Genomic DNA, 27,667 nt, shown 5'->3' on the forward strand with positions numbered 1-27,667 from the left:
CTAACGTCCTCTCCGGCATCATCCACAATTACAACTTACTAACGTCCTCTCCAACATCATACATTCTTACAAATTACAAACGTCCTCTCCGGCATCATACATTCTTACTACTTACAAACGTCCCCTCCGGCATCATCCACCATTACAACTTATAAACGTCCTCTCCGGCAACAAACACCATTACAACTTATAAACCTCCTCACCGGCATCATACACCATTACAACTTACTAACGTCCTCTCCGACATCATACACCATTACAACTTATAAACGTCCTCTCCGGCATCATACATTCTTACAACTTATAAACGTCCTCTCCGGCATCATACACCATTACAACATATAAACGTCCTCTCCGGCATCATACACCATTACAACTTATAAACGTCCTCTCCGCCCTTATACATTCTTACAACTTACAAACGTCCTCTCCGGCATCATAAACCATTACAACTTATAAACGTCCTTTCCGGCATCATACAACTTTACAACTTATAAACGTCCTCTCCGGCATCATACATTCTTACAATTTATAAACGTCCTCTCTGGCATCATACACCATTACAACTTACAAACGTCCTCTCATGCATCATACATTCTTACAACTTACAAACGTCCTCTCGGGCATCATACACCATTGCAACTTATAAACGTCCTCTCCGGCATCATACATTCTTACAATTTATAAACGTCCTCTCTGGCATCATACACCATTACAACATATAAACGTCCTCTCCGGCATCATACCTTCTTACAACTAACAAACGTCCTCTCCGGCATCATACATTCTTATAAACCTCCTCTCCGGCATCATACACCATTAAAACTTATGAACGTCCTCTCCGGCATCATACACCTACAACTTACTAACGTCCTCTCCGACATCATACATTCTTACAACTTATAAACGTCCTCTCTGGCATCATACCCCATTACAACATATAAACGTCCTCTCCGGCATCATCCACCATTACAACTTATAAACATCATACACCATTGCAACTTATAAACGGCCTCTCCGGCATCATACATTCTTACAATTTATAAGCGTCCTCTCTGGCATCATACACCATTACAACATATAACCGTCCTCTCCGGCATCTTACACCATTACAACTTAGAAACGTCCTCTCCGGCATCATACATTATTACAATTTATAAACGTCCTCTCTGGCATCATACCCCATTACAACATATAAACGTCCTCTCCGGCATTATGCACCATTACAACTTATAAACGTCCTTCATCCACAATTACAACTTACTAACGTCCTCTCCGGAATCATCCACCATTGCAACTTATAAACGTCCTATCCGGCATCATACACCATAAACGTCCTCTCCGGCATAATACACCATTACAACATATAAACGTCCTCTCCGCCATCATACACCATTACAACTTACAAACGTCCTCTCATGCATCATACATTCTTACAACGGCATCATACATTCTTACAACTAACAAACGTCCTCTCCGACATCATACACCATTACAACATATAAACGTCCTCTCCGGCATCATCCACCATTACAACTTACTAACGTCCTCTCCGACATCATACACCATTACCACTTATAAACGTCCTCTCCGACATCATACATCTCTACAACTTATAAACGTCCTCTCCGGCATAATACACCATTACAACATATAAACGTCCTCTCCGGCATCATATACCATTATAATTTATAAACGTCCTCTCCGGCATCATACACCATTGCAACTTATAAACGTCCTATCCGGCATCATACACCATTACAACTTATAAACGTCCTCTTCGGCATCATACATTCTTACAACTTACAAACGTCCTCTCCGGCATCATCCACCATTACAACTTATAAACGTCCTCTCCGGCATCATCCACCATTACAGCTTATAAACGTCCTCTCCGGCATCATCCACCATTACAACTTATAAACGTCCTCTCCGGCATCATACACCATTACAACTTATAAACGTCCTCTCCGACATCATACATCTCTACAACTTATAAACGTCCTCTCCGGCATCATACACCATTACAACTTACTAACGTTCTCATCGGCATCATCCATCATTACAACTTATAAACGTCATCTCCGGCATCATACACCATTAAAACTTATAAACGTCCTCTCCGGCATCATCCACCATTACAACTTATAAACGTCCTCTCCGGCATCATCTACCATTACAGCTTATAAACGTCCTCTCCGGCGTCATCCACCATTACAACTTATAAACGTCCTCTTCGGCATCATCCATCATTACAACTTATAAACGTCCGACTCGGCATCATACATTCGTACAACTTATTACAACTTATAAACGTCCTCTCCGGCATCATCCACCATTACAACTTATAAACGTCCTACTCGGCATCATACATTCGTACAACTTACTAACGTCCTCATCGGCATCATACACCATTGCAACTTATAAACGTCCTATCCGGCATCATCCACCATTACAACATATAAACGTCCTCCCCGGCATCATCCACCATTACAGCTTATAAACGTCCTCTCCGGCATCATCCACCATTACAACTTATAAACGTCCTCCCCGGCATCATACATTCGTACAACTTACTAACGTCCTCATCGGCATCATCCATCATTAAAACTTATAAACGTCCTCTCCGACATCATGCATTCTTACAACTTACAAACGTCCTCCCCGGCATCATCCACCATTACAACTTATAAACGTCCTCTCCGGCATCATCCACCATTACAACTTATAAACGTCCTCTGCGACATCATACATCTCTACAACTTATAAACGTCCTCTCCGGCATCATACATTCTTACAACTAACAAACGTCCTCTCCGGCATCATACATTCTTGCAACTTATAAACGTCCTCTTCGGCATCATACATTCGTACAACTTACTAACGTTCTCATCGGCATCATCCATCATTACAACTTATAAACGTCCTCTCCGACATCATATATTCTTACAACTTATAAACGTCCTCTCCGGCATCATCTACCATTACAACTTATAAACGTCCTCTCCGGCATCATACATCTATATATATATATCACATATTCCATATCATCTATTCGTTATCTCTTTTATTATTTTAACCCCCTTTTTATTTTTTATTATCTACACATACAATGCGAATGCTTTTAAAATGAACCATTTTATCTGATTTTATCTTCGCTACTCACATGTTTGTTAAAAAAATTAAAAATAAAATCAAAAAAATCACCATGGCCCTAAATGACCACAGCCGTCGATGGGCCGTTAAACATAAACAAACAAACAATATAAACGTCCTCTCTGGCATCCTCCACCATTACACTTTCCATGTTCACACATTCCTACATGTATGTAAAGGGCTTTAGCCGATAAATAATGTTAGGGATTTGTATTATAAAAAAGCAAGGTGAATTTTTTGCATAAGAATACCAATGGTCATTTTACGTCCATAATCTGAAAAACCACACCCCATATTGATAACGTGTCTGTTTTCATTAATGATAAAGATGAAATACAAACTGACATAATACGAATACTGAACTTAAATACTTTTTGTTAAAATCTATTACTTATATCCAAATACTATCGTAAAACAAACGATTGCTCGTCGATAAGGTGTTTATATGGTTAACATGCATTGCTCAAATTAAAAGTAGTCGTTTAACATACATTTTAATCGTGACAAATAACTGGGTTACCTTTTAATGACGTTGACGTTTTGGACAAAGACAAAATTATTGAAATGGCTACATTGGTCACAACAAGAGGAAACTCCAAAAAGCTTTTCAAGAGAAGGATGAGGCTCAACATAATCAAGAACCCGTACAGAAGTAAGGTCGTGGACGAGTGGAACTCTCTCCCAAATATTGTTATGTAGAGGCCATCTCCCTGAATAGTTTTAAATCCCGGCTAAACAATCATTGGCGTCATCATTACCAGATGTGTGTACCTACATGCTTCGACATTTTTCATATCGGTCTGTCGTCGATTAACGACAGACCGATATGAAAAATGTCTGTAAAACGTCAGAATAATTCGGACTACTACATGCTACTCCGGACACCACTACAGAACAGTATCAGCTTACATCGACGTCGACGCTACATGAAAACTTCATGAAATACATAGGTAATTTGAATCTGACAGCATTGTTAGTTAAACAATGCAAATTCACATGTCACACTTAAAACATACTTTTTAAAAACGAACATTTTTAATAATAATATTAATAATATTTATTCAGGTAAAATATAGGCATATTACAACATATAAATATCACAGAGTAGAGTACAGTACAACATTAAATTTTGCGACAGTACTTGTACCTTAAATAACAACATTGAGCACTTGTTAATATATGAGATCAATAGGTTAGATTTTTTACCGAAGTTGCAGCCTTTTTCCTATAGGATAACCCAAAAAGCTAAAAGCTTATTTCCATAGGGGTCCTTTTAAAGAAACTAAAGTTCAATTTTAAAATTGAACATTTGTGGACATCATTCATAAAATAAACTGCTACTCCATTAAAACATGATGGTCAGTTTAAAAGTACACTTAATACTTTCTTCTATTTGAATGTGAAACATACAGTAAAATATTCAATAATCTAAAACATAGAATCATATTAAAAGTACAGATATTCACTTTCTTGTTTTCCTTTCATAAGCTTCTGTAAATGACTCTTCACTTTGCATTTAAAAGTGAATTGATTATTTTCACTTTTGATGTTTTCAGGAAGTGAATTCCAATCTTTGGTACCCGAAAAATAAAAAAAAGTTGTAGATTCAGAACCTTTTAAATTAAGAACAATAAAATTACATAGATTTGAGCGAGTAATATACGGACATGGATTCCTGTTAAAAAATTGATACATATATTGAGGAGCTTTTCGATGGAAAATATTGAACATATGGTTAAGTCTAAGTTGCCTTGCCCTGGTATTGACATCCAGCATGTTTACACAACTAAAATCTTGGTATGACAAACTGTGTCTATTGTGTACATTTAATACAAATCTTATCACCTTGTTTTGTGCCACTTGTAGATTTTTTTTATTTTTTTTTGACAGTCCTTCATACAAGCTAGCACTTGCATAGTCAAAGTGACATAGAATAAGCGCAGAGCACAAGGTCTTCCTGGATTCGAAAGACAAACAACTACTATTCCTATACAGAAATTTTAATCTCTGATTAACCATTTTAATTATGGAATCAACAATCTCTTCACCAGATAACAAGTTGTTAATATATTTACCAAGATATTTTACACATGATGTAACTGAAATAGTATGATTATTACAGCTTACTGTAAAACTCTCTTCACCATAAATCTTTTTTTATTTTACTCTTTGGACAAAAAATAATACTCTCAGTTTTTCCAATATGTAACAATAACTTATTATCGACTATAGCCAGTCATGATAAGATTCCAGCACTGATAATAGTTTTCTGGATATAACCCTAGGGTCTTTGTGTAAAATATGATCGGTAAGATGTATTAAACACAAGTCAGAGTATGTGCTTCTAAAACCTGACTGTAGCTCATATAGTAAATTATTTTTAACAAGGAAAGATTCGAGCTGATTATACACCGCTCGTTCTAGAATTTTAGATACGATACTGAGAATGCTTACAGGTCTCTAATTTTCAGCACCTAGACTACTATTTTTTCTTAAAAAGAGGTTTAACTTTGGTCATTTTTAAGTCATCAGTAATCTGACCCTCAGAAATAGACAAATTGATTAAAAAAAGTAATAGGCATTTTAATGACAGAGGCAGCATCCTTTAAGAATCTACCTGGTATGACATCAAGGCCCGTACTCTTAGATATATTAAGTTTACATAGTTCCTTATATACAAACTCTTCGCTTACATGGGTTAAATGTAACTTTTTATCACTTCTACATTTGTAAAATTGTTTTACACTATTTTATAAATCTAAAATGTACCTTTTGCATTTGGTAGTTTTTTAACAAGTTTGGCCGCTATGCTAGTAAAGAACTTGTTAAAATGGTTTGCCATTGGTTTGCGACCATCACGGCACTTTTCATAATTTATGTTCAAGACTACCTTTGATTCTGATTTGGTGTTTTGTTGATAACCCAAATTTTCAAATTGTTTCCACAGCTCCTTCGGATTTTTACTGTTTTCTACAATCTTATTATTAAAATATTCAGTTCTAGCAGGTTTACACATTCTCTATACCTGGTTTCGATATTTATTGACTATCGATTGAATATATTTTGTAAAAACTGTTTATTTGCATTGCTCATTATTGAACATTCAATAAGAATTCAGGGGAAATACCTCTATGAAATATTTTGCTATTATCCACGAGTTACTCCCCTTCAAAAGAAATCTTGTAACAAAAGTACGTGTTGTTATTGTGCAGAGGATGGGACCGAGAGAGGGAAAATGTAATTTGAGTATGTAACTGGGATTTAAATACACGTTTGGCTCAGGTGGGTTTTTAAAACGTGTACGGACATTTCTGAAAACCAAAATTCATATATGTACCTTAATATTAAGTCTTATAACCTCTCCGAAACAACTTTTACAAACTTTTGTTTGATGGGTGTTTTTGACTTCGTCTGAATCACTGATGGCTCCGGGCTGTCATATGGTTTGTTTCTTTACCTGTAATGACGTGGTATGTACCCCAGTGGGAGCGTCTGTGTGTTTTATTATTTTGAGTATTGTAAAATGTATCGTGGTTTAATCGTTATATAATTAGAAATATGGCAAACCAGAAGTCCATGGTTCATCAAAAGCGGGGACATTTGAAATTCAATAGTTTACTGCTAAGATAATACGAATTGACTACAGTAACACGTATCTATAATTGTCAGCTATTCAGTGGTTGCCCCTACTACAGTGTTCGCTCATATATATTTAACTTTGATCTATAATTTCTTTTGGAAACTTAGGAGTCCGCATCCTTTGACCATGTTGGAATGACGTCATAACTAAAAAACGTAAACATTCTTCTCTTCTAGTTTTTCTTCATCAGTTGAAAAACAGTCCTGCAAATTGAATATTATTATTTGATTTTTTTTTAATAATACACGACTCCTAGTAGCACCTAAATGTATTAAGGATTTAAACATGATATGTTGGACAATTATTCATCTTTATGAGATTATTGAGTAGGTTGGGAATTCCCTTGGCTTCCTGAGGTTGCAATTGTCTTCCAGGTTTGCTACATGAAAAATCATAATTTTGTATTTTACTTTTAAGATTGTAAATCTCGTTATATATCGTTCATTAATTAGACATCACTAAAATGTCAACACTTGAAAAACTGTTCAACCAAAGTTGTTTTATAAACAATTGATACAACAATTTTTGATTAAAGTGATCATCACCCTGGTAAAATACTAGCTGCTTCCTACCGACTCAGCTAGGGAGAATTTTTCTTTAGCTAATTTGGTAGAGTTTAAGGCTAGTAAGACAGAGGTCCTGGGTAAGACTCCTAGGGGAGGCGTTTAAATAAATATTAACCGCTGTTACATTAGCGCCCACGTTCAGCTCAGGTTGGGAAAATTTTCCTACGGTCATTTGGTACTGTAGAGCGTAAGACTATTATATATATATACCTATAGTAAGCCAGAGGTCGGACCCTGGTACCGGTTCGATTCCTAGCGGAGGCATTGAAATATAATGTCCTCTGTTATATTAGATTGATTGATAGGTTTTACGTCCGCTTCACTACCGAGTGGTTCGGGTATCCAGCAGACGATTGTTACATTAGAAAATTGAGGGAATATGTGACCCTAATTACCTGTTGAGATCTGCATTGAGTGATAATTGATTTATCAACTTGTTTTTACTTGTAAGTTTCTACTTTACAGTGAACTTCAGATCTTACTTTATAGACTTTCATACACAAAAAGTTCCAGAAATTTCTCACATTTTAGTTGAAGAGAAAATAGACCTGATACATGTACAATGTTTTCCCCAAATCAAGTCTAAAACTCCCAAAATGTAACCAATGTCATGCATGAAACCTGATGAATAACAAGTACAGTATACATGTTGTATAAATCTGGCAAATCATGACCTATGTCTGTTCTGCTTTTATGGTGATGTTGGTGCCAGGGATGTCGGTAAAATTCACGAAAATGAATAGTGTCACTGTCAGTCTGATTTTACTGATTGACTCTGACAATAAACTGATACATGTAATCCTAATACAAAGATTGGAACTCGTAAGCCATTTTTCTGAATTGAAAGTATTGAAACAAATTTTAGTGATTAGCAAAAACCGAACAGAAAGACTTCATATATATATATGCAAAATTTGTTCATAGTAACAACTTAAAAAAAAAAAAATCTCTGAGAGTCCCCTTGTCCTAGTTCAGAGTTACATTTACCTTATCAGGTTATGAGTCTAATTTTAAATTCTGTTTTATTCATAGATTTATTTAAATGATTACACACTTTACAATCGCTTCTTGTTTTGTTAACAGGTTGATTCTTAATTAGATACTCATTTCCCTCCATTCGGATTCCATTTGCTTTACATACCTAATTTTACTACTCTGTTTATATATTTATATAACTATTTGTTAATTATATCATACTTGTAAAAAAATCTGTGCTTTTACAGATATTGCTGACCAAAAATAATTTTACAACACCTCAAGTTTCCCACATTCAGAATAGAAAAGTTCCCAAAACAGCCAGGAAAAAACACTGAATTGTACACAGGGGTCTGTTCTCTCATTTCTAGTAAGGTGGCTATCAAATGTCAAATAATAAATGAATCTTGAAATTGTGAACTGTGATTTTTATGAAAACATAATATTTATTAATATCAATATAGAGAACATGTCTAAGGTCAGATCCTATAGACACAATACTGTTTTATGATCTGTATATTGTTCTATAGCTATTACTTTGTTTGTTGGAATGCTACAATATGTTATATACATTTTCTGAATTATCAACCAACACCAAATGAAATAACAACACAAAAAGGTACAAAGAAATCCATTTCTCATATTTTTGGTGAATGTATCAAAAGTGAATTCTGAATCACAATATTGTTTTGTTTGAATACCAATGTATTAATATTGACCTGTGTTACTGAACTAAACTTGATAAAAAACTGATGACCAGGCAGCTCTCAATCTGTTAGTGTTGATCATGATAATAAGAGCTTGTACAGCGTCCACCTATAGAGTTGATCATGATAATAAGAGCCTGTGCAGCGTCCAACTTTAGAGTTTATCAGAAGAGTTGATGTCCTGGACATGATTCTTCATCTGGTATACTTGTATGCATTTTCTCACTTGTGAAATCTTTCTCCTTTTACACTGATCCAAACTTGCCTGTGTACAATCTGGAAATCTGTAAAACATGGACCATATATATACCTTCAACTAGTTAATTAACAGTCATACATGACAAAGTTCTACAGGTTTGAAATAATTCATAAAAAATCTGCATGATAAGAAAATTTTCCTCACCAGATATTCAGAAACGAAATGGTGGTCCCTGGACTGTTAGGTTTATACATGTTTAATAACTATGAAACCTTGGACTGCTACCATCGGTACAAAACAATGATGTATAATCGTTGGAAAAAATATAGAAAAATGTGACCTGTAGATACAGTATGTTGAAATTTAAACATATCATAAGCAAGACTGCAAGACCAGTAGACTGCTACCATTGGTACAACACAATGATGATGTATAATTGTTGAAAAAAAATAGAAAAAAATGTGACCTGGAGATATGTTGAAATATATTATAAGCAAAAGAATGCAAAAACAACAAATTTTAGAACACATTTTTCGATAATTAAGTAGAAATTTATTTTGTGCATAATTCTGTCTCTCAACATATGCAAAGGGAAACTTGTCAAAATCATCAGAAAATCAGTTATAAAGTTATGTTTTATGATTTTGTTTGTTTTTAGGAAATTTTGCTCATCAAAACAGTGATGATGATGACTACGAACAACCATACCAACATTAGAAATTGATAAGGATGATTATGATGATGATGATTTCCTTTTATTAATTTGTTCTTTAATTTCTGTGTTGTAGGTAATTTGGAAGCTTGATATTTGTACAGTGTATATAATCAAACAATGGAAGAAGACAGACACTCCCCAATTCCTGTACCGAAGGGTTCTTATAACTTAAACTTTGATGAGATTGATGAAGACTCCAATCCATTTCAGACAAAGACAGTTCTTGGACAGTCCCCTCCAGTAGGTGGAAATATAAATCCGTTCCAAACTATATCGAAAATGGGCCATTCGCCCCAAACAAATTCGAACAATAACATTTATGATATAGATATAGATATTGGGGAGGATCCGTTTAAAAGTAAAAACCAACTATCATCATCTCCTCCTCAAACAGAACAAGTGCTCCCCACAAATTCTTCCCCAATGTTGCATGAATCCTCCCCTGTAGAGTCAGGACAAGAAACAGTAAAACAGGGCAACAAGATACCTCGCTCACCTGAAGAACCTCAGCAGACAGCTACATTTACAGAACAACAAGGCCTTTCAACAGCTGATGAAGCAGACAGCAATCCCACAGACAGCAAGCCCACAGACATCAAGGAAGAATCGGATACCGCAGGCAGTGCACCTAAAGAAGACAAGGTGAAAATGAAACCTCCAAGGTAAAAAACAAAATTCTGATGGTCAGGAATTGGAATGAAATTATTAGCAAAAACAAAAAGATACAACTGCCATTATGCATATATATATGGAAGAGAATTATATCTAAGTCAATTTTGTTAAATCTTTATTTATAATTTAAAAAATCTTTCACTTTCTTTCTTATTCCTTAGAAGTGTGTATGTTAGTTGCTATTTATCATGTAAAGAACATCATTTTTATTTCTATCTATATGAACATTACCTAATGTCTTGTTTCCAACTTTCAAATTCAATGATTTCGAAAATGTTTTACTTTTAATATTTTTTATTCAAAGTCCTAACCATAACTTACTTTATGATAGTAGTTCCCTTCCCTATTTGCATACATTGTACCATAACAGTAAACCTGTCTCTGAGCAATACAACATTTTAACCAAATATTACAGCATCCCAAGGAAATTAACATCTTAAAATAAAGCTAATGATGCTGTTACTAATATTACTGACTCAAAGGATATTAAAAATATAAAAGCCATTCAGTATGTTAAAATGTAATATGCTGACAATAATAATATTTTTTGTTTTGTTCATACCCAGTAAAAAACCTGGCGGGAAAAAAGGAATAAAAAAACCTAAGATCCGATCCAAGTTTAAACCTCCAGAAAACTTTGGAATACAGGTGAGTTATCTGCCCCTAGTCCACTACATTGAATTGACAGAACTTAAGTAAGCTTCAATATCTGATTTTAACTAAACAGTGTTTTCTATGAGTTGGATAGAATGGGTGGATGAGCATTGGTAGTATAAAATGGGTGGATGAGCATTGGTAGTATAAAATGGGGAAAATATACAAATTGATGGGGGAGGTACAAAGAAAATTTTCTGAAGAAAACACAGCTATACCACATTTTTATAAAGTTTATCTAAGAATTATATTACCTTTTAAAATGTTAAAAAGATTTCTGTATCTGTTAAATCTGTTTTTGGAATTCCAGCAAGAATGCCTTTTGCAAATTAGTTTCAGCATACAAAATGAAAACCTGGATAGATGTTGGTTATCTCAGGGCAGCCCTTGATAACTTATGACTTTATTACCCAAATGTTAACTTATGTAACGTGTATTTATGTAAGATATAACGAAAATAACAGAAGTAGGAGGGAAACCTATGGAAACTTGAAGCTGTTTTTCAGGAACTGTCGTTGTTTTTTTTGTGTTTTTTTTAGATATTTCTGTAAGTATATTTCCTGTGGAGTAGGCAGTATTTACAATTTACATTTGATTAATAAATGCTTATCTATACAGAAGTAACAAAAATATTAAGATATCATTTCAGTTATTGAATAAAAAAATAAAAAAATTGTTGTAATTCCGATCATATACCTATTGTAAAGGGGAGTGAAGACAAACTATTTATTGTAGAAATATACTTTGAAGTTGTGGAATATTAAAAAAAAATCAATTCACCAAGAACTATCTTCTGACTTCCTAGACCATTAGCACATATACGAATTACAGTTCTTTACTTGCATTTCGATTTAGGGAGGTGATGATGATATTCAAATTTTCGCTCCGAAGAAGGAAAGTAATCCATCACCACCAAGAGAAGAAGACCCACCTAGAACGGAGGAGCCGGTCAAGGAGGAGGTGCCACTCAATGAGGAGGCGGACCCAAAACAGCAAACAACCAATGAGGAGGCTGGAACTGGGTCAGGTGAAATTGACTCCTCCAATCAGATGACCCGGAGTTTGGAGATGATGCATGACTTTGGAGCAGCTGAGATGCCAGATTCTGATGAGAACGAAGGATTTGTGCCTGCAAATGAAGGTACATTAATTGTCAAAGAAAAATTTCAAATATATTAATTTGTTTACTTGTCATGGCTTTCTTATGTATCATGGGTAAATAACGTTATTTTTTCATTTCCATTATACAATCCTTTGATAAATCTTTGAAATAGTTCACGAGTGTTTTTACAAAACCAATAACTGTAAGAACTATTACGTACACCTGTATGTTTTCCAATCTGAAACTGTTTGTGTCTTTCTGTCATACTGTTAGAGTAATCGGGACTAATTAATGAATGATGTCAAATTAAGATTATTACACAAATGGTTCTGATTGATGTTTGTCACTGTTCAAAACTTGTGATATAGATCTAGAGTTTGTCTAAAATTGATCATTTTCCCAAACACTCTTGTAGAAAGTGAAATTTTCTTTTTTGATTTGTTGATTTGAATGTGTTTATCGGATGGAAATGCAACTTTTTAACATTGATAACAATATGCAACACAGTTCCATTCAAACAACTCCCATGGTGCTCGCTAGCACATCTTGGAGACCATGCATGTCTGAAGAGAACTCTGTTTTATACCACCATAACTGTTAAAACAGATAGATTTTAATCCTGAAGAGACTGGGATGATAAAATGGACATTCAGTACATTTTAATTAGCCTACAATTTAAGATAAATAAATGCCAAAATTAAGATGCAAATCAGGTAGCTTTATATATAATTACCACACTTGTCGACTACGTATGAGGGAGACACCCGATTTTGGATGCTAAATTTAGTATTTTCTTATATTCTAAGATCGACTGATTTCATTTCAAAGAACTACTCTAAATTTTGAGCATGCTCAATCTCCCCCATGGAGATTGCAAAAGGTTGGCAAGTATGCTTTACAAATATGGCCTTAAAAAATACTTAATGTTTCTGAATAGTATAGTGAGAGATAGGTTCTTTTACGACTATTGCACGATATATATTCTTTTGACAGACAGATACCGATGTTTCTATTAAAACCTTTTTGCTAGATATTCTGTATATTTTTCTGTTCATATTTAAATACATACAGTACGTATATGCATAGAATTATGGTGAATATTGCCATTTAATTTTATTTAAAATTTTACGTTCATTCCTGTTGCAGTTTTCTCTGACACAGCTGACTGGGAAATGTTGGAAAAATTAAGTGGTAAAGGCCAGGTAAGATATCTTTTAACCTTAAACTAAAGCCAAATGCTCTACCCAAATTGTCTATGTATTGCATTGATTTGATTTTTATTATATCAATAAGAATAGATTATTATTCAGAAGTATTGAAATTAAAAAAATATTGTAAATTATTAACAGTTAAATGTTTCGAAAATGACAGATTTAATGATATCTATTTTACTGCATTTAATAAAAAAAATGATCACATTAGTGTGTTAACCCAAGGTAGGTTTATGTTTTAAATATTTTGTAATTTGTTTACCTGTTTCTTAGAAAAGATATGACTTTCCTCTATAGCCGAGGGTAATTTTGCACCTGCATTGCTATTTTAACAAAACAAAACAAAAGAAACCCAAAGAAGATACCTGTTTTGTTGAGGATCCTTGTATACAGTGTGCACATATAGTGGACTTACTTTGATGCTACATGTACTTGGTTGTTTCAGGGAGATCTAGTGCGGGATTCCTTGTACACCAAGTTTGATCCACTTGTACAAGAGAATAGTACTGCTAATCAAGGTAAGTGATTTGTGCCAATATTCCCTGTATTGTAGAGATAACCTTACATTCCTAACCATTTCTACAACTACTGAGCCTGTGATATTGTCATCTCCCTGAAGTGTTCAACGTTTTTTAGGTGTTCTATAAACCAACATATCTTTAGCGGGCTTTTCCAGATATGAAGGGTAGGGTATTTTGATTTTGACGGGTTTATGTCTGCTATTACGGCCTGGCAGCCTTTCAGCAGACGCGAAAAGGTAGAAAAATACAAGGGACAAAGCATGTAGAAAAAGAGGAGAAAGGGAGAGGGTAGAGGTGGAGAAGATGGGAGTCGTCTGACCTATATGTCCTATACAGGAGATGCTAAAATTTTATAAGACGACTCCTGGGCTGAAAGATAGTTTACCTAATATTGTTCCATAGCGCATCAGGATGTTCGGACGAGGGAATAGAGAAGGGCGGAGGGATGACATCTCACCAACTCTCCCTATCTTGAAAGGAGATTCCCGATTTTATATCCTAAAATTGAGCATTTTCAAATTCATTTTCGCCATACCCTGGCTCGTCAGTCGTCTGTTGTCTGTCTGTCGTCCGTAGGTCAACTTTTTCTTTAAACGACTTCTCCTTCTTAACCACTGATTGGAATTTAACTAAATTTGACTGGAAGCAGCCCTAGGTGGTGGGGATTCAAAATTGTACGAATGGTAGGGCTGACCCCCCAGGGGCCTGAGGGGTTGGGCCAAAAAGTGTTATTTGGCTATATTGCTTTAAGCAACTTCTTCTTTGGAACTAAGTGATGGATATCAGCCATATTTGACTGGAAGCATCCCTAAATAGTGGGCATTCAAAATTGTGCAAATGGTGGGTCTGACCTCCCAGGGAGTTGAGGGGCGGGGAATTTGGCTATTTTGTTATAAACGACTCCTTCTGTATAACTGTGCACTGGATATCCATCATATTTGGTCAGAAGCATTCATGGGAGGTTGGGATTCAAAAGTGTACAAATGGTGAGGCTGACCTCCCAGGGTGCTGAGGGGTGGGGCCAAAAAGGGTTATTTGGCTATATTGCTTTTAGGGCTATTCCAGTTAAAAATTTCACCCACAAGCAGACTTCCCTTTTTTCAAAGGGGTACCACCAACAGAAGCGATTTCTTTCAGATTGTCAGATGGAATAGAAGTGTTTTCTTCCTTTAGAACACCACTCATTGAAGCAATTTTTTTTAAGTCAATGAAACAACCACCCACAGACGTATTTTTTAATCAGTGAAGCAACCACCCACAGCAGTGATTTTTAAATCAGATTGTCGTAATATGGGCGTTACCACGACTGATATCGCCGGCATTCACCTACAAACAACTCTGAACTCCAATGGACGAATTTGATTTAGGCCTATGTATTTGAATAGCATGTGAAAAACGTATCTTGAAGACATGTTAGGATATCTTGCCTATACATTTTGATGTGGCACTAGCTTTGCTGGGCCGAAATATTTTTTTGGGGCGAGTTAAAAATTTGAAGCACAGTAGTGGCCCAAATGATATTGGTGGCCCAAATAATTTTGTGAAGAAATATTCCACAGCATTTAACACAATGCTTCAGCACATTTAAATTCCATATAACATGACAATGTTTGTAATATGTAAAACAGAATAAAACGTTATATTTTCTTAATTCTTCAACACAAGTTGAAACCTGACATGATCCACTCAATTCAGGTCTTTAGTAATTCCCAAAGAACAACACAAAACTTGCACCTCAAAGAAGACACCCTGGCTGTATTTTTACGGAGTTCGGAAGCGATCTATTGCTCAAAAAATGACACAGAAGTTTTTATTTTTTTATTTTCAGTAATGCTACCAGGAACAGAAGTGACTTTTTTCATTTTATGACATGGTTTAAGAGTGATTTTCTGTCGACTCCCACCTGGAATAGAAGTTTATTTTCATGAACATCTGCTAGTGGGTGACATTTTTAACTGGAATAGCCAGTGATTGATATCAACCATATTTAACGGGAAGTATTCCTAGGTAGTGGGAATTCAAAATTGTACAAATGGTGGGGCTGACCCCCCAGGGGGCTGAAGGGGGGAGGGGGGGGCAAAAGGGGGCAATTAGGCTATATTGCTATAAACGAATTCTTCTGTAGAACTATGCACTGGATATCAATCATATTTGGTCAGAAGGATTCATGGGAGGCGGGGATTCCAAATTGTACAAATTGTGGGGCTGACCCCTTGGGCTAAAGTGTGGGGCCAAAAATAGTTCATTACTTGGACATGGTTGAGATTCCCACCCTATAACCATATATACAAATACTGAGTATAAAAAGAAGAATGCACATATGCTTCCAGGCCCACCCTTGGAGACATAGTCCCTGGGTCATAACTTTGAAATGGTTGAGATCCCCACCCCAAAACGCTGGGTATAAAGAGACAAATGTAGTCATGCTATCAGAATAGACCCTGGGGTCTGGCCAAACCCCTAGGGACCTAGTTTCTGAATCACAGCTTGGAAACAGTTGAGATCCCCACCCTATAAAGAGACAAATGCACATATGCTTCCAGGATGGATACGTGGTCTGCACCACCCTTGGAGACTTAACCCCTGAGTCATAACTGCGAAACGGTTGAGATCCCCACCCCAAGACTAAATATACAATTGTTGGGCATCAGGAGACAAATGCAGTCATGATATTAGAATTGACCCCCGGGTCTGCACAACCCATGCAGACTTAACCCCTTGGTCATAACTTTGAAACAGTTGAGATCCCCACCCCAAAACTATATATACAATTGCTGGGCATAAAGAGACAAATACAGTCAGTCATGATATTGTAATTGATCCTGGGGTCTGGCCACAACCCTAGGGACCTAGTTTCTGAAATAGTTGAGATCCCCATCCCATAACCAAACATAAAATTGCTGGGCATGAAAAATCTAATACAGATATGCTACAAGGATTGGCCTTGGGGTCTGGCATATTCCCTTGGATCTCACTTGGAGAATATTTTGCCATGATTGCTTAGATATCCAGTGAGTGATACAGGCCTTCTGTGCCTCTTGTTTAGTTATTCACCTGAGCTGTTGAACGATGTTGTTTTAAACTTCCTGTACATACATGTGTAAATGTGGACTAGGGGCGGTGGTCTGTTTACAGTTGTCGTCTGAATAATTGGTCGTTTGGTTATAGTCGGTGATGTAATTCTGTACAAAATAGGGTCAAACTTTATTAAACAACCGTTTGTTTAATAACCCTTGGGTGGTCGCTTAATACAGATTCCACTGTACTTAGATAAGTGTACAGCTCAGTGAATAAAGAAATAATTACTGGTGGGAGACTATGGATTGCTTTGCAATTCTTTACCTTACTTAGCCTTAATCTTACAGTTCTGCTTTATATAGGTAGGGGGGGGGGTATTAGTTAACCTTTGGCTTACAGTTCTAGTTAATATTACTTGGTTCTAAATTATTTAATTGTTATGAACTACAAAACTTTTTTCAGCCTTATAGGTGAGATTCAAAAGATATAAACCTTCATGTGGTAGAGCTCTCAACAATATGGGGGATATGGGGTAGAGCTCTAAATAATATGGGGGATATGGGGTAAAGCCCTCAAAAAAATGGGGGATTTGGGGTAAAGCTCTCAATAATATGGGGGATATGGGGGAGAGCTCTCAATAATATGGGGGATATGGGGTACAGCTCTCAATAATATGGGTGTTATGGGGAAGAGCACTCAATAATATGGGGGAAATGGGGTAGAGCTCTCAATAATAGGGGGGGTATGGGGTAGAGCTCTCAATAATATGGCGGATATGGGGTAAAGCTCTCAATAATATGGGATATGGGGTAGAGCGCTCAATAATATGGGGGATACGGGGGATAGGGGGTAGAGCTCTCAATAATATGGGGGAAATGGGGTAGAGCTCTCAATAATATTGGGGATACGGGGTAGAGCTCTCAATAATATTGGATATGGGGTAGAGCTCTCAATAATACGGGGGATACGGGGTACAGCTCTCAATAATATGGGGGATATGGGGTAGAACTCTCAATAATATGGGGGTTATGGGGTAGAGCACTCAATAATATGGGGGAAAGGGGGTAGAGCTCTCAATAATATGGGGGATACGGGGGATAGGGGGTAGAGCTCTCAATAATATGGGATATGGGGTAGAGCTCTCAATAATACGGGGGATACGGGGTACAGCTCTCAATAATATGGGGGATATGGGGGAGAGCTCTCAATAATATGGGGGATATGGGGTAGAACTCTCAATAATATGGGGGTTATGGGGTAGAGCACTCAATAATATGGGGGATATGGGGTACAGCTCTCAATAATATGGGGGATATGGGGAAAAGCTCTCAATAATATTGGGGATACGGGGTACAGCTCTCAATAAAATGGGGGATATGGGGTAAAGCTCTCAATAAAATGGGGGATATGGGGTAAAGCTCTCAATAATTTGGGTGTTATGGGGTAGAGCACTCAATAATATGGGGGATATGGGGTACAGCTCTCAATAATTTGGGTGTTATGGGGTAGAGCACTCAATAATATGGGGGAAATGGGGTAGAGCTCTCAATAATAGGGGGGGTATGGGGTAGAGCTCTCAATAATATGGGGGATACGGGGGATATGGGGTAGAGCTCTCAATAATATGGGGGATACGGGGTAAAGCTCTCAATAATATTGGGGATATGGGGTAGAGCTCTCAATAATATGGGGGATATGGGGTAAAGCTCTCAATAATATGGGTGTTATGGGGTAGAGCACTCAATAATATGGGGGAAATGGGGTAGAGCTCTCAATAATATGGGGGATATGGGGTAAAGCTCTCAATAATATGGGTGTTATGGGGTAGAGCACTCAATAATATGGGGGAAATGGGGTAGAGCTCTCAATAATATGGGGGGTATGGGGTAGAGCTCTCAATAATATGGGGGATGTGGGAGAGAGCTCTCAATAATATGGGTAGAGCTCTCAACAATATGGGGAATATTGGGTGAGCTCTCAACAGTATAGGGGATATGGGGAAGAGTTCTCAACATTATCGGATAAGGGGTAGAGCTCTTATCAATATAGTGGGTATGGGGTAGAGCTCTCAACAATATAGGTGTTATGGGGGAAATCTCTCAACAATATTGGGAATATGGGGTATAGTTGTCATTAATATGGGGAATATGGGGGTAGAGCTCTAAACATTATTGGGGATATGGGGTAGAGCTCTAGCAATACTGAGAGCTCTTGGACAGAGAGCATAGGGCAGAGCTCTCAACTGGGGTAGATCTCTAAACATTATTGGGGATTTTTGTAGAGCTCTCAGCAGTACAGGGGATAAAGGGCAGAGTTCTCAACAATTTGAGAGATATGGGGGTAGAGCTGTCAACAATACCGGAGAAATGGGGCATAGTTTTCAAAAACATGGAAACATTGGGTGGAGTTAAAAAAGGACCTGTGAATTGAACTTGTTCAACGTTTTTAGCTCACCTAGGCCGAAGGACCATGGTGAGCTTATGCCATACCGCAGCTTCAGTCCTCCGTCAGTCGGTTTTCCGTCCGTCAACTTTTCCTTTTAAACGCTACTAGTCATGAACGACTAAGCAGATTTTGACCAAATTTGGTCAGAAGCATCCTTGTGGGAAGGGAAACAAATTTTGTATAAATGATGGGTGTGGCCCCCCTTGGGGCTGAGGGGCGGGCCCAATAGGGGAAATATAGCAAATTCTTTAAAATCCTTCTTCTTCTGTAGGAATAAAAGGATTTGTTCCATATTTAGTGTGAAGCATCCTTGGGTGAAGGGGAACCAATTTTGTATAAACCGTGGGTCTGGCCTCCCAGGGGCCTGAGGGGCGGGGCCCAATAGGGGAAACATAGCAAATATTTTAAAATCCTTCTTATTTTGTAGGAAGGAAAGGATTTGGTCCATTTTTGGTCTGAAGCATTCTTGGGTGTAGGGGAACCAATTTTGTATAAACCGTGAGTCTGGCCCCCTAGGGGCCTGAGGGGCGGGGCCCAATAGGGGAAACATAGCAAAATATTCTTTAAAATCCTTCTTCTTCTGTAGGAATGAAAGGATTTGTTCCATATTTGGTCTGAAGCATCCTTGGGTAAAGGGGGAACAATTTTGTATAAACCGTGGGTCTGGCACTCCAGGGGCCTTAGGGGCGGGGCCCAATAGGGGAAACATAGCAAATTCTTTAAAATCCTTCTTATTCTGTAGGAATGAAAGCATTTGGTCTGAAGCATTCTTGGGTGAAGGGGAACCAATTTTGTATAAACCGTAGGTCTGGCCTCCCAGGGGCCTGAGGGGCGGGGCCCAATAGGGGAAACATAGCAAAATATTCTTTAAAATCCTTCTTCTGTAGGAATGAAAGGATTTGGTCCATAATTGGTGTGGAGCATCCTTGGGTAAAGGGGAACCAATTTTGTATAAACGGTGGGTGTGGCCCCCCCCTCCCCCCCTGGGACCTGAGGGGCGAGGCCCAATAGGGGAAATATAAGTAAAACCTTTATAACCCTTCTTCTACCATAGGGATTAAGGGATATTATCCTAATTTAGTCTGGAGCATCCTTGGGCCAAGGGAACTCAATTTTGTTTAAGCAGTGGGTGTGGTCTCCCAGGGGGCAGAAGGGCAGGGCCGAATAGGAGAAATAGAGGTAAAATCTTTAAAATCCTTCTCCGACCATTGGTATTAAGGGATTTTATCCTGATTTAGTCTGGAGCATCCTTGGGCCAAGTTGACTCAATTTTGTATAAGCAGTGGGTGTGGTCTCCCAGGGGTCAGAAGGGCGGGGCACAATAGGAGGAATAGCGGTGAAACCTTTAAAATCCTTATCCGACCATCGGGATTAAGGGATTTTATCCTTATTTAGTCTGGAGCATCCTTGGGTCAAGGAGACTCAATTTTGTATAATTGGTGGGTATGACCCCCCCACCCCCCATAAGGGCAGAGGGATGGGGCTTTCTTTGAAGTTTGTTCTTGCTCTATCTCTAGTGCTGGATGGATCTTTCTGAAATTTCATATGTACTTACAGCACCTACCATGGAGTGCTATATCTTTACTTCATACCAATTATTTTAAACATATTCAGGTGAGTGATACAGGCCCTCTGGGCCTCTTGTTTAAGGAAATTTAAGGCGTAAACTGCAAATTTTGGGAATTAGTTTTCAATAGGGAATTGGGCCCATTAGCGACCCGAATATTTAATTCCATATTACTTGGTTCTCAATGATTTCATTGTTATAGATTATAAAACTTTGAAGCTTAAGACTTTCAACATTATAGATGGGATAGATATTATCAAACCTTCATGCTTTACTTAATTAGTTTGACTCCCTAAACTTGATATCATGCTTGTGGACTTTCCCTACAATCACACAGTTCATGTATTGTGTCACCACTACATGTACACCATGTTGTCAGCTTGTTGACAAAGCTTGTTCCTTACCTGGATCGAGGTCACCTCCTTCTCCACTGGTAGACTTTTCATGGTGGTTGAAATAATTCCCGGAAATGTCTTTCAGTGCTTAAGACCAAAGTCCCTGACCCATTATCACACAATCGTGGACAACATGCCACATGTTGTACCATTGCTGAAGACTATCTGCAAAGGCACAAACGTTTTAGCTAACCAGGGTGTAATCAATAATTCATCGAGAAATGGGAGACCTGATCAAGACATTATTGTCTTGGCTGTGTTGTTGTGTGACAGGGTTGTTTGGTTGAGGTTTAAAGGTACAAGTCGGAGTAAGGTTGAAGCCACAACAGTAAATAGTTTATTACATGGTGTATTACCTGTAGTTTGAAGTACAATGTAAGTAAATATGGGTATGAGAGCTTGCATACAAAGGCATTGGAGAGGTCACCTTGGAAGAATTAGTCATAGATTAACTATAAGCTGTTTTGTTTGGTGTGTAAAAGTTGACAGTGTACTGTATACATACATGTACATATGCCAGTACATACATAATGGGACATACAATGAACACTGAGTACCATATTTCTTCTGTTACACCCTCTTCCTAATTAATAACCACCCTTTCTTTCTAGACACAAGTTTCTGGATAGAGTTGACAAGATAGATAGGTATTTAGTTAGTTCCTTTTAAAAACAATATACTGTATTCACCATAATTAACCCCCTTCTCCCTATATACATGTAAGTGCATGCCCCTCCCCCGTTTTTGGAAGGTATTGAAATTATATAGACTCCCTCCTAATCCAGACCTGGCCCAGTCAATGATTTACAGTACTAGTACATACAGTCATACACTTAAAACTTCCTGTGAAGCGGATGAAACATTCAGTTACTAAAATATTTATAATGTTCTTTTCAACCTTTTGAAATACAATGGTTGAAGCCGCATAACTTTTCCCGTCATAACTCCCATTTTGTTGTCTCCAAATAAGTGCCCCCNAAATGCAGCACAAGAACATCGGTATATAAATACATTATTTTTAGCAGATATAACTTTTGTACATGGACAGTAAATCAGGATAATTATGTTACTGTTAGTTATTTAATTATCTTCTAAACTTATAAATGTGATTAAACCTTTAAAACAAGTAACTTTAGCCGACATGCTATCATCTTGATTTAACAAATTTAATCTTGACATACTCTGAAAGTCACTATGATCATGAGAGATGTTTTTGCAAACATAACTGAATAACAGATGAGCGATACAGGCCCATTTAATTTTACCTCTTTATGTTCCGTAGCTATGTCATGAAAAAAACTGCAAGTGTGAAAATTGATATTTCAAAAGCTCCTTCCTGGGACAGAACGATTCTGAGTTTCTGCTATTTTATGTCCTATTAATTTCTTTGACTCACTGATATTCCTATAAATATGGGTCCCAGTCCAGTCTCAAAATACAAAAACAAAACGTGTGTTGTTATATGTTAGCTTAATGCATACAGATGGTTGATATGAAAAATTGATAACTTCCACTTCATTTAGAGGTAAATAGCATGTATTATATACATTGTGTTGGAGTTGGGTGGATCCTTAATCATATATATATTATTTATGTACCTGTGTAGGTATTACAGGTATGATCAACAGGTAAGCCTTGGCATTGTCACAGGTACAATTACAGTAATTGTTTGATGTGACAAACAGATTTATATGTTATTAAGGTTGTTTATATTCAATCATACACCAACTGTCCTTGTACACACACCAGGCTAACAGTATAGTGTACAGGTGACTTTCTCCTGGTACATTCACAGTGGTAAACCCCTATCATATGATCTAGATGGCACACCTGCAGACAGTATCTTAAATTTTGGAACACTTATCTAACACCTGGAGGATAGCCAATTGTATCTAAAATTGTTGTGGTGGAAGCTGATTTCATTAGAACATATGCATGTAATTTAAGTGATAAATAGTGTATATATATATATAGTACACTGTTAACGACAGTGAAAGAAATTGGACACCAGACGCGGACAGTTATGCTTCTATTCTTGCCAAGAAACATGTGAGGAACGGTGGAAGTGGATTCTGTGTTGGATTGTACTTCATTTGGAAATAATGTATTCTATCATACAAAATGTACATTCTTCACATTTACATACAGGTAAACATTTCACACTGCCTGGTAACTGCTTACTAATTACATATGGATAAAAGCTACATACCAACTACAGGTGATGGGCTGATGATTGATTTTAATCGAAAATCGATTGGATTGCCCTTTCCGATTCCAATTATCGATTACAAATGCCATAATCTATATCAATATATGATAAAAATGCATAAAAGTTGATTGATATCCATTCATTATAAGAGAACAAAACCTATTGTATAGTGAACAACTCTGTCCATTGATGTAATAGTAGTGTTTTCACTTTATTTTGGTATTTAGTCCAAAAAAATTATAAACTGATAATGCAATTGATAATCGGTCGGTTTACTACTTCTGATAACAAACGGATTTATAATAGATTTTGATTTTAAAACGATTGCCCATCACTACTAATTACATACAGGTAAAAACTACACACTGATAACGTATAATTACACACAGGTAAAACTGTACACTTTCTACATACAGGTAAATACAATTCACTAACTACATACAGATACAAACTACACAATAATTATATACAGGTATTGCAAAGAATTCTTATAAACTTGTAAAATCTACATACCTTTTTCATTTAGAAAAAGTCAAATAAGTCTACTGTTATAATTGGATCAGGTACCAGTGGTGCCATATTATGGTAAACAAAAACGTTTGTTGAAAACCAAGGAAGGTGGACATTTTAACAAATATTCAACATACAGTATATATCAATGTGTGTTTATTAAGGTGGTTTATATAACCCAGAAGACTCGGAATCATGTTCACTGATCAGTGGACTCGGTATGCTTTTTCATCTTTAACTAGCAGAGTGGACCTTATATGCACAGGTGTTGTTTTCTGTGTTTGGGGGTGCAAGTCTTTGGAACAGCTAAGGTCATGTGATATAGGACAGGTGTGATCTTATAGATATGTTTCATTCAGGTGGAAGCTGTGAAATCTCAGGTTGAGGACGTTTAAATCCGATGCTTTTAAAATCTTGTTATTTTTGCATTGAAACGAACAACTCAAATGTATTGTTTAAATGTTGAAATATATATAAAAAAAAAACCAACGGGTTATTGTTCTAGCCCAATATACACTGTACATGTATGTATATGATATGATCTCTCAGTATTCTTGTACTTATTAAACTAACAAAAAATCATATTTAGATTAATCTGAAGTCCTTGTGCCAGGACAGTCCTTAGTATAGGAAAGACTTGATGTCAGACAAGATAATTATTTTAATCTGAGATCAATTTAAAAAGAAATATAATTAAATGTGTAATTTTAATTAAATTAATTGATTCCTTTGAGGTGCTGAATTATTCAAATATGACTGTAGCCCTAATTTTCATTCTTTATAAAACACACTAATTTATTAAAACATCTGGAAGTTTCCCCGAAGGAACAATTTCATGCTAATTTGATCACTTCGGAAGTGTATTCCTTGTACGAGTTGGTGAGCCAGAACCCCAAAAGTTAACATTAGCGTGACACCATTGAAGTTTCAAAATATCTCACAAGCACCACTAGTAAACAAACAAGTTTTGTCTTTCAAAGTATTGGACTGAGAATAAGGAACATGAACATATTTGAAAAGAAACTTCTGAACATTTATTAACAAGCTTCACATGAAGCTAACCTAGCTTTAAATACAGTATGAACTGACTATAACAAAAGGGGAGACAACTGGTTTGGAAAACACATGTTTGGGTCACTTTAAAATATAATACTCTACACACAAAGTGTGTCTGCTTTGTACAATGACTGAATTAAAGGTAAGTTGACTGGAAACACCTGATTGTTTTCACCTGATCAGGTGTATTCTTGTTCCTACCTGCAGCTGTGATTACCTGTTAGGTTTAATTTGTATAGGAAGGATTTTCACCTGGGAAGGGGACTAGGCCTGAGTGTAATTCACTTGGTGTGCTTTCCGTTTTCAAAAATCAGGCTTTAAAATTGAAATATTTCTTTGAAAATGCACTTTGGCATTGTACAGGTCAGCATTTTGAACCGTGAAAATAACAAATCAAATTCATTGATTTATTTCTATTTCAAGATTTTATGAAGCGAACAAATTTTCTTTTGCTTTGTTTCTACTTCCCACCTACATATTGGATTGTGCTTGCTTCCTATAGTGGCAAAAATTAACATGAAATGGACTCATTTCCCTCCTTAATTATGTCAGAATCTAGGAAGTAAAACGATAAATACAGGTCGCATGTAATAGATTAACATGGGACATTTCACAGTTATGTTTGTTTTTAGCCTTAGTGGTGTAAGCTGACAATACTTTCTACACAGAGATCTTTTGTAATGGCAGCCAGTTATTTACTTATCTCTTGTAAGCTTTAGTTTGTTGAGTCAATGCGATTGAATGGATTGGGGGGTTTGTATACATTCCCATAGTACAGGAACACTCCGGTGGACGGGTGAGTTAGACCAGTAATGGCTGGTAGAACGTAAATGTAAGATTTGTGATTTGGATCGTAAATGTGAGATTCGTGATTTGGATCGGCTTTTAAAAAAATTGAAGGGTGAGTTTTAACATTCAGTTTACAGTAAATGTGTGTTTTGGATAACAAGTTCATGTGGTTGTATGTTTGACTGTTGTGTTCTGTAGAAGTGTGGTAATGTGGTGTTACCTTTATGGGTACACAGTCACCCTTAGACTACATTTCACACACTCACTGCATTAAGACCCTAGTGAATTGCTAATTCTGTGTAGAAGAAAACCTCGTTAGCAAATAAAAAAAGGTTTGGGAAAACTAATTTTATGGATGAATTAAATAGGACTTGGCTTGTTAAATTAAGGCAGCTTTAGGATATAGAATTAGTTGAGAAGAACTAATTCTGTATAATCAATTTATACAGATCAAGATAATCTGAAATAACAGTTTGTTAACTAGTAATTTAATTACCAGATATATATCAACCACTCAAATCCACCTCAAGCTATGTTTGAGTTTAATTTAAATTAAGTTACATTTTGCCAAAGTAAAAACTTAAGCTCAAACTGAACTTGAGGCAGACCTAATGGGATTGTTATATCAGAGCCAGGTGTTCTGAACATACAGGTACACATTATACAGTTTACCATCCATTATACCCTTGTCTTGACTGTGGTATAAGGTGTCAAGCCTGTTTTCTACACAATTGTCTTTCTGTTTACAAAAAAAAAATATCTTAAATACTGTAGGTAGCTATACAGAGTTTTAAACCTTGTCTGTAATTGTAAAATCTAGGGTATAGTTTTACATCCATTATAGTCTTACCTTGACTTATTCCTTCAGTAGTAATTTTAACTTTCTCCAACGTTTTGCTCCTGTCTTCAGTCAATGGGCCATTTACTATCAATCTGTTACTTGCCGCGTAAAACATGTAGAAGGCAGTGGTGTACTGGTGAACGGTTGGGCCATCAAATATCGATCTGAATGGGTTGTCGGGTCATCACATATAATATTGATCTTGTTATACTTACAGTATAGAACATATACCTACCCTGTTTGGGGCACTCAAGCCTGATGTAGGGCGACACAGGAACCTCCGATACCTGATGTGTTTGTTGTACAAGGATCAACAGCAATTTCTACTGTGTGATGTTTGTTCAGGATCTACCTGGTCTCCACACTGTTGTAATTTCTACAACCAGTTAGGACTTTTGAATCGGATTCCGATGTCCTGCATATATTAGTGATAAGCTGGTCTTATAGACGCTTGTTGACATGCACAGTCATCAGTACCGACCCACGGTACACACTGCTAGATATTGACGTTTTATTTGTTGCTAGTCAACCGGTCGCTGGAATTTTATTTCCCATTCAGCCATTTTTGTTTGGTATAGTGAGCGTGTTTCTACACTGATATGCTAATTAACATACAACCTGCCGTATGAGGACGGATGTGAGACTATTTACCAGTATAATGAAGAGGTATGCAGATTTCTGTAGCCCTATAGTACTTTAATACTTTGGTTGATATATAT

The 27,667-nt window shown here is 36.6% G+C and overlaps 1 protein-coding gene and 2 long non-coding RNA genes across 8 annotated transcripts in view; 1 reads left to right on the forward strand and 2 right to left on the reverse strand.

Annotated features, from left to right (window-relative positions):
* The first annotated feature begins 6,346 nt into the window (after positions 1 to 6,346).
* The window catches only part of LOC110447328 (transforming acidic coiled-coil-containing protein 2-like), a 66,811-nt gene continuing 45,490 nt past the window's right edge, over positions 6,347 to 27,667 (forward strand). For 5 of the 6 annotated variants that reach the window (XM_021492940.1, XM_021492943.1, XM_021492942.1 and 2 more), the window contains exons 1-6: positions 6,347 to 6,438; positions 10,032 to 10,620; positions 11,197 to 11,278; positions 12,140 to 12,425; positions 13,533 to 13,588; positions 14,043 to 14,115. In XM_021492940.1, the coding sequence (XP_021348615.1) occupies positions 10,076 to 10,620; positions 11,197 to 11,278; positions 12,140 to 12,425; positions 13,533 to 13,588; positions 14,043 to 14,115 (1,042 nt within the window). In that variant the 5' untranslated portion in view covers positions 6,347 to 6,438; positions 10,032 to 10,075. The remainder of the gene's footprint in view (positions 6,439 to 10,031; positions 10,621 to 11,196; positions 11,279 to 12,139; positions 12,426 to 13,532; positions 13,589 to 14,042; positions 14,116 to 27,667) is intronic. The other variant, XM_021492941.1, reaches the window with a different exon arrangement.
* On the reverse strand, positions 8,673 to 12,301 carry LOC110447329. The gene is made up of 3 exons (XR_002462579.1): positions 12,216 to 12,301; positions 10,455 to 10,586; positions 8,673 to 9,328 (listed from the first exon to the last, which is right to left on the reverse strand). It is a non-coding gene; the product is annotated as an uncharacterized LOC110447329 (long non-coding RNA).
* Positions 12,329 to 27,614, reverse strand: LOC110447330. Its single transcript, XR_002462580.1, has 3 exons — positions 27,184 to 27,614; positions 21,553 to 21,708; positions 12,329 to 12,413 (listed from the first exon to the last, which is right to left on the reverse strand). It is a non-coding gene; the product is annotated as an uncharacterized LOC110447330 (long non-coding RNA).

Source organism: Mizuhopecten yessoensis, unplaced genomic scaffold (assembly GCF_002113885.1).
Source record: "Mizuhopecten yessoensis strain PY_sf001 unplaced genomic scaffold, ASM211388v2 scaffold3311, whole genome shotgun sequence".
Lineage (NCBI taxonomy): Eukaryota > Metazoa > Mollusca > Bivalvia > Pectinida > Pectinidae > Mizuhopecten > Mizuhopecten yessoensis.